The sequence below is a fragment of the Rhinopithecus bieti genome, unplaced genomic scaffold (genome assembly GCF_001698545.2).
Source record: "Rhinopithecus bieti isolate Rb0 unplaced genomic scaffold, ASM169854v2 scaffold_9656, whole genome shotgun sequence".
In the NCBI taxonomy this organism is placed as follows: domain Eukaryota; kingdom Metazoa; phylum Chordata; class Mammalia; order Primates; family Cercopithecidae; genus Rhinopithecus; species Rhinopithecus bieti.
In genome coordinates, this window is record NW_016806205.1 from 695187 (window position 1) to 704121 (window position 8935).

An 8935-nucleotide genomic window follows, 5' to 3' on the forward strand; every position below is an offset into this window, starting at 1 on the left:
CGCCATTCTCCTGCCTCAGCCTCCCGAGTAGCTGGGACTACAGGCGCCCACCACCTCGCCCGGCTAGTTTTTTGTATTTTTTAGTAGAGACGGGGTTTCACCGGGTTAGCCAGGATGGTCTTGATCTCCTGACCTTGTGATCCGCCCGTCTCGGCCTCCCAAAGTGCTGGGATTACAGGCTTGAGCCACCGCGCCCGGCACATGACTGTATTTTTGAACTTGGTCATTCCACTATTAGCTTGTCAACTTCTTGTGAATAGCAACAATATCTTACTCCTATTTCAACCCCAACATGCTTTGCAAATTGTCTTGCACAGAGTTTAGTGTTAGTCAATACTTCAATCAATTTTCTACAGTTCAATGAGAAATAAGTTATCTCTGGCTACACAAATCTGTGCCAATGTGTTAATATTAAAATGGCTAATGATTAATGACTGTCTGCAGAGAGAAGTTGAGAGGGGAGCTGAGCAATTGAATAGAAAGCAAGCGAAAAGATCGTTATGATTTGAGCCAAAAACTATAGGTTTTAGGGTAGCAATAGATAGGTCAATCGTGTGCCTGCTTTTTTATTTTAAATACATTATTTTAATTACTGTTCTGTACACCTAACTTGTTACAAAGATCGATACTTATACAGTAAAATCAATGAGGTTTGAGGATATGATGTAATTTCTAAACTAATACTTTTAGTAAGTAATCTGTTTATAATAGCTAATCTGGTTAATTCAAACCAGAAGTTCTATTCTTGTTCAATAGCAGCAGGCTTTGAAATTGTTAGGCAATTAATTATCTCAACTCTATGCGTTTGGGGTACAAGTGGTTTTTGGTTACATGGATTAATTATATAGTGGTAAATTATGAGATTTCAGAGCACCCATCACCAGAGTAGTGTACATTGTATCTAATATGCAGGTTTTTTTGTCCCACCCCAAGCCCATCCCCACTTCTGGTCTTCAAAGTCCATTATATCACTCTGTATGCCTTTGCATACTCAGAGCTTAGCTCCCACTTATAAGTGAGAACATTTAGTGTTGGGTTTTCCATTCCTGAATTACTTCACTTAGAATAATGGCCTCCAGCTCCATCCAAGTTGCTGCAAAAGACATTGATTCCTTTCTATGTCTAAATATTATTCCGTGGTGTACATATACCACATTTTCTTTATCCACTCATTGTTCAATGGCTACTTAGGTTAGTTTCATATTTCTGCAATTATGAATTGGGCTGAAATAAACCTATATGTGCATGTATCTTATTCATATACTGACTCCTTTTCCTTTGGGTAGATACCCAGTAGTGGGATTGCTGCATCGAATGGTAGATCTACTTTTAGTTGTTTAAGGAATGTCCATACTGTTTTCCATAGAAGTTTTACTAATTTACATTCCCACCAGCAGTGTATATGCACTCCCCTTTTACCACATCCATGCCAACATCTATTGTTTTTTGACTTTTTAATAATGGCCATTCTTTCAGGAATAAGGTGGTATCTCATTGTGGTTTTAATTTCTATTTCCTTATTGACTAGACAGGTCACTAGGCAAATCAACAGTGTGTCTGCTTTTTTATTTTTAATACATTATTTTAATTACTGTTCTGTACACATCTTGTTACAAAGATCAGTTAGTTCCATATTTTCTGCAGTTATGAATTGGGCTGAAATAAACCCATATATGCATGTGTCTTTTTCATGTACTGACTCCTTTTCCTTTGGGTAGATACCCAGTAGTGGGATTGCTGGATCGAATGGTAGATCTACACAAATCTGTGCCAATGTGTTAATATTAAAATGGCTAATGACTAATGACTGTCATCATAGAGGAGTTGAGAGGGGAGTTGAGCAACTGAATAGAAAGCAAGTAAAAAAATCGCTATGATTCGAGCCAAAAACTATAGGTTTTATAGTAGCACTAGACAGGTCTACAGTGTGCCTGCTTTTTAATTTTAAATACATTATTTTAAGTACTGTTCTGTACACCACTTAAATTGTTACAAAGATCAGTACCTGTACAATAAAATCAATGAGGTTTGATGATATGATGCAATTGGGGATGGCATTTTTTTCATGTTTTTTGGCTATTTGTATAACTTCTTTTGAAAAATGTCTATTCATGGCATTTGTCTACTTTTTGAGGAGATTATTTGTTTTTTCTTGCTGATTTGAATTCCTTGTAGATTCTGGATACTAGTCCTTTGTCTGATGCATAGTTTGTAAATATTTCCTCCCATTCTGTGAGTTGTCTGTTTATTCTGATGATTATTTCTTTTTATGTGAAGAAAAGTTTCTAATCAGGTCCCATTTATTTATTTTCGTTGCATTTGCTTTTGGGGCTTTAGTCATAAATTCTTTGCCCAGGCCAATGTCCAGAAGAATTTTTCCAAGGTTATCTTCTACAATTTTTATGGTTTCAGATCTTAGATTTAAGTCTTTGATTTATCTTGAGTTGATTTCTGTATAAAGTGAGAGATAGGGATCTAGTTTCACTCTTCTACATGTGGCTTGCCAGTTTTGCTAGCACCACTTAAAAAACAAGATGTCCTTTCCCCAATTTATGTTTTTGTGTGCTTTAATACCAGTTGGCTATAAGTATTTGGCTTTATTTCTGGGTTCTGTATTCTGTTCCATTGGTCTATGTACCTACTTTTATACCAGTACCATGCTGTTTTGCTAACTATAGACTTGAAGTTTGGTAGTGTGATGCCTTCAGATTTGTTCTTTTTGCTTAGGGTTGCCTAGGTTGTAAGGGCTCTTTTTTAGTTTCATGTGACTTTTAGAATTGTTTTCTCTAATTCTGTGAAAAATAATGTTAGTATTTTGATGGGAATTGCATTGAATCTGTAGATTGCTTTTGGCAGTATGGACATTTTTACAATATTGATTCTCCCAATCCATAAGCATCAGGTGTGTTTCTGTTTGTTTGTGTCATCTATGATTTCTCTCAGCAGTGTCTTGTAGTTCTCTTCGCAGGGATCTTTCACCTCCTTGGTTAAGTATATTCCTAGGATTTATTATTGTTTTTGTTGTTGTTGTTGTTGTTTTACAGTTGTAAAGGGATTGAGTTCCTGATTTGCTTCTCAGCTTGGTCATTTTTGTATCTGTATTGCAGTGTTACTGGTTTGTGTACATTGATTTCATAATCTGAGACTTTATTGAACTTGTTTATGAGATCTAGGAGTTTTTGGAGATGTCTTTAGGGTTTTCTAGGTATATGATCATATCATCAGTAAACAGTGATAGTTTGATTTCCTCTTTTTTGATGTGAATGCCCTTTATTTCTTTCTCTTGCTTGATTCCTCTGTCTAGGACTTCCTCAACTCTCTATTTTATACATGTGGCCTTACAATACGTTCTTAACTGCTCTTAATTATCTTAAGATGTCTTAAAGTTTTTAAATATACGCTATTAAGACCATGTAAAATTTACTAAAAATGAATAATTATTTTACATAAAATAATCATAATGACCAGTTTAACAGAAGATCAAAATAATTTTAATACATGACTATTTTTAAAAATTTCTTAACTATAATAGTACTTTCAATACCTCCTCCCATCAGAGCTGCTGATTAATTGCAATCATTACTGATTTCTTTTCTCTCCTCTCTCAGCCTGCACAGGCTCTGATAGATACCTTTAAAGCAGTTTATTGGTAGCAAAGTGGTTCAAAGTAGACAAGAGTAGAAAGCATTGAAGAGCCTAAATGAACCACAATATAATTGACTCTGAACACTGGAGAATTGGCTGAAACATAAAAATAAATCACTACAATGAAAGTTCAATGCTTTCAAATAAAATCAAGAATGGACTTGATTTCTAGTCCAAGAGCCCCATGTTAAAAACACTATTCAAACATATTTTAACATTAGCAACTATGCCCATTGTATATGTGACAGCTCAATAAAAATCCCAGTAAATGCAGTGCTAAGGAGAGATCAGATGCATGGTGGTGGAAATGAAATACGGTGGAAGGAGGCTACAGAATAGTTTTCATGGTGCTAATAGCCTTAAAAAGCCCCATGCATAGTTAATTGAAAGCAGTTTTGGATTAAATAACAAATAATGCACTGTGACTGGTCAACTTTTACAGACATCAATGTAAATCCATCCATTCCCAGAAAGGCATGTAAACACAACATATTTTTGAATGTGTTCTTTCAACAGTTGGATGCTGCATCAATAATACCATTTGATGTTTGCTACCTCTTCTTCGGGTTTAATCCAATATTTAGAGCAAACAGGATGTTAAAGGTAAGATAACTATATTTAATTGTCTTTTCCCTTATAATGGAAATATTTCCATTTCCTTATAATGGAAATCTCGAAACAATTTAAAGTATCTTAAAATTACCAATATTCTTGATTTTTCCCAAACTCTTCTCCATCTTTCTGCCCTCATCAATGCTATGATTTTTTTTTAATGAAGGAAGAAAAAAATGTCTATTGGTGAAAGTTGCTCCTGGTTTTTATTTTATATCTCACATGGAAATTTCAGAAGGTACCTGCTTAGAGATAACCAATTTTCAGAAATAATCATGTTTCTATAGATTTAGGAGTTTATCTGACATTATGATGAAAGCTTATAAAGTGCCAACTTTTCATTCCCCATCTCTGTAACCCTAAAATGTCCAAAAGCCCTCTCTATCCATTAGATGTTTAAATATAGGAGATCCTGACAGTTAACATTAATCTTCTTTTCAAATCCCCATAGTCCACTCATTTCACTTATTTATAAGGGTGTCATCTTAATGCACAATTCTCTAGGATAAATATTTATTATCTATATGTCTCCAAATTATAAATGAGAAAACAAATGAATATACATTTTCTTTTTAGTGAACACTTAAGCTAAATTTAAAATCATGCCTTTGTGCAAAATTGTATTAAGAGCACAATAAACGAATTACCACACATATAAATTATCATAATCTGAGTGTTCGAAGACGTTTTTTCCTACTTATGAACTCTGGAAAAACAAATCCTTTGTGTATAGTTCTAGTTAAATAGTCATTACTATTACCTACACTATTTTTAATTCTAAATGTTCTATTGCAGTCATATCTACGTTGGGCAAAATTTTGAACTAAGTAATCTCTGTGGCCCTCCTATCTGTAAGAGTCTATGATTTGAAGCATATTAAATGTATTAACTTACATATGCACACAACCCTTTTGGGGGGCATCTTTTCTTATTGACCTTGTTTTACAGATGAGAAAACCAAGGCAGAGAAACAGCAAGAGACTTTTCCATGGTTACACAGTAGTAAGTGGCAGAGATAGGACTGGCATTTGGCTCTGGATTCCATACTTTATTGCCTATAGAAATAAAAGAGGAAGTAGGGGGTAGGAGTGCGTGCAGGCAGAAAAGGTTGAGATAAAAGTAGAAGTAAGCAGGAAAAAGCCTTAAGGGAAATAGTAACTCTGCTTGTATTAGATGCACATAAACTCATTGTATCTTTGAATACTGTCAAGAACAGCCAGTGCTAATACTTACTGAAGTTTAAATTTTCTTTAAACAAATACACATTTAATGCAATTCACTGAAAAATACTGCTAGTGTTGAGCAATAAGACTTAACATCTATTTATAACTGTAACGCATTACACTTTTCCTCTTTTATGTATGTTTTTGGAGAGTGTGACTTTAATTGTTGGGAAATAGAGTTCTACTACATGCTTACAAAAGAAAAAGGAAAAAAATGTTTTTTAAGTTTCATTTTCAACAAACATTAAAAGTAAGACTATAACTAGAGGGTAGCAATAAAATAAAGCAAGAAGCTCTGGAAGTGTGATATCATGCTATAAAATGTACTGCCCAGAGGAAAATACCACTGAACAGAGTCTTGTTTTGTTTTTTTTTTAAAGACATATGAATAAAATTATTTTCAATAATGAATAAAATCTATTTCATATAGTTTTATTTAAATATATATATTTAAGACTAACATGCTTCTGGATTTCTTTTGCTTTTCTATACAGTATACTTCATTTTTTGAATTTAATCATCACCTAGAGTCTATAATGGACAAAGCATATATTTACAGGTAAAGTATAACTCAGTATACTTGGGGGAAGGGGAAAAAGCAATGGTGCAGCGTTTTAGACAGAATTTGGCAGGGATATGACCTCCCTCTTCAAAAAAAAAAGGGTATAATTTCAGCTTTGGTTACATAAAATATAGGACTATGTTCTAGAACAGATGTGGGTATTTTAAGTGAAATAAAAGTATGAAAATCATCAGATTTTAGAAGAGTACTAGACTAAGAAAATAGGACTTATTATCTGCTTCTGTCAAAACAAGTACAGAAAAACATACTCTTTTGCAAGTTGACTTTAAACCTTTCTCGTGATAATTCATTCCTAATCTGAATTTCATTCATTTGTTGTTCTAAATTTCACTTGCACTGAAACCTCTAGTCGCCATTCATCCTAGCGTAAAGTTTCATGAGCTTTTCAGAGATACCTAGTTAAATCAGCATAGTGTATTTTATGGGACTTAAACTGAAGAGGTGACCCTTGAGGCATGTCTTTCACGGAGTTGACTCACAACATCTGTGAATAAAGAGGAAGTTTGTTGTTGTTGTTGTTTGTTTTTTCCGTACACTCTGTCAATCCCAGTCAAGACATTACCATTGGAAAACATGCAATGGTACCATCACTTTATACTGTACTAATGAGAGTTAACAGTTCACAAATCCAAAGCAAGGGGTTTACTGGAGACTTTAAGGAAATGGAAATGTTAAAATAGACTGTATTCCAGAAACAACATGAATTCTTACTTTCTATCTATTCTCTCTGACAGAGTTATTCGAACAACCGGATACTTGCTGTTTATTCTGCACATTAATGCCTGTGTTTATTACTGGGCTTCAAACTATGAAGGAATTGGCACTACTAGATGGGTGTATGATGGGGAAGGAAACAAGTAAGTTCTAATGTTGAAAGAAACCTTTATTGATTATTTTTAACATTCTGTTTCATTGTATGAATTTATGAAAGCCAGTGTTTTTGAAGCTGTCATAACTCATTCAATGACTGGTAAATATTATTTGGCCATAAAAAAGGATAAAACCAAGTCATTTGCACCAAAATGGATGGGACTGAAGGTCATTATCTTAGTGAAATAAGCCAGATCCAAAATGATAAATATCAAATGTTCTCACATATATGTGGAAGCTAAAAATTTTGATCACATAGAGACAGAGAGTGGAAAGATAACAGAGACTAGGAAGGGTGGGTGGTGGGGAGACGAGCACATAAAAAGTGGATTCATATACAATAAGAATATATTCAATGTTTGCAACAGAGTAGGGTGACTATAGTTTCAGACCCTGTATTGTACTCGGCTAATAAACAACCTAAACACCCTGACTTGATCACTATGCATTATATACACGTAACAAAATTGGACCAGTACCCCATGAATTTGTCCAAATAAAATTTTTTTAAGCTGAAAACCTCTTTAGGAAGTCCGTTCGTTTTTAAGTGAAAGAGAATAGAGGAGAATAGAATAGAAAATATCAGAGTCTGTCTGATAGTAAGGGAGTGTGTGTGTGTGTGTGTGTGTGTGTGTGTGTGTGTGTGTGTGTGTTTATATCCTGAGTTGGCCTGTGAAATGCATTTTTTACTCTGGATCATGATCAAAAAAGTTTGAAAGCCTCTACATTAGACAACTGAGCAGTAAGATAACTTTTAATAACTCCAATGCTGATTGTTAGTAATGAACAATGTTAATTATTTAGAGGGCAGGTGCAGTGGCTAATTAGTTTACCAGTGAAGGGTTTTATGGGTTTATGAGTCAGCTATAACCACTAACTCAATTAAACACTTAGAGACTAACGAGGATCATAAATTAAACTTGATAATTAGGTATGCAAGTGTCCCAGAAATAAAAAAAAAGATCATCTGAAAAAATTTAGAGCAATAGAATCCGGACTCGGGAATGGCAACTGGGTTATTTAATAGTGAAATTTCCTTTTGGTAAGATACAAAGACCTGGCATAAAGTTGACTTCACTAACTTTCTGCTCCAGTGAAATGACATTGAACATATAATAAGGCAATGTCCAAATTGGAAAAAAAGCAGATCCCAGCATTACTTTGAAGGGCAACTCACTGCAGCCTTGGGATGGAAAGCAATTATAGGATAGAGCAAAGAGAAGGAAAATAACTTACAAAATTACACACTACCTAGAGTGAGTTGGATGTGCATAAAGGATTATAACAACCAGAACCAATTTTAAAGAATTTAAAGTCAGAAGGACCACTGATTGGGAAACACACATATACAAATACTCTATTTCCAGAAAATTTACTAAATAAATAATTCCCTTTAGAATGTGAATTATTTACTTTGATATAAACAACTAATTTGTATAAAAATTGACTAAAATGCCAACTATATTAAAATTGCTTCAAAGTGAGTATATAATCCAACATCATTAGATGACTGTGACTGATAACTGTTTTTTTCAAATTAGCAAAATAATATAGGATTGCATAAGAATGCCTTCAAGAAAGTGAAGCTATTTCTCTTTTTATACCTAGATGCCTCTCTAGGAGAGGAGTTTCTAGGGACTATATCTTGTTCCCAGTGTTAAGCTCAGTGTTAAGTATATAATAGTAGAAAATATAGGGGGCGGAGCAAGATGGCCAAATAGGAACAGCTCCAGTCTCCAACTCCCGGCGCGAGCGACACAGAAGACCGGTGATTTCTGCATTTTCAACTGAGGTACTGGGGTCATCTCACTAGGAAGTGCCGGACAATCAGTGCTGGTCAGCTGCTGCAGCCCGACCAGCGAGAGCTGAAGCAGGGCGAGGCATCACCTCACCTGGGAAGTGCAAGGGGGAAGGGAATCCCTTTTCCTAGCCTGGGTAACTGAGACACACAACAGCTGGAAAATTGGGTACCTCCCACCCCAATACTGCACTTTAAGCAAAC

At 34.7% G+C, this 8935-nt stretch overlaps 1 protein-coding gene across 2 annotated transcripts in view; it reads left to right on the plus strand.

Annotated features, from left to right (window-relative positions):
• The window catches only part of CNGB3 (cyclic nucleotide gated channel subunit beta 3), a 165064-nt gene that overhangs the window by 86041 nt on the left and 70088 nt on the right, over positions 1-8935 (plus strand). For both annotated transcript variants that reach the window (XM_017875191.1, XM_017875192.1), the window contains 3 exons: positions 4162-4248; positions 5975-6039; positions 6798-6920. In XM_017875191.1, the coding sequence (XP_017730680.1) occupies positions 4162-4248; positions 5975-6039; positions 6798-6920 (275 nt within the window). The remainder of the gene's footprint in view (positions 1-4161; positions 4249-5974; positions 6040-6797; positions 6921-8935) is intronic.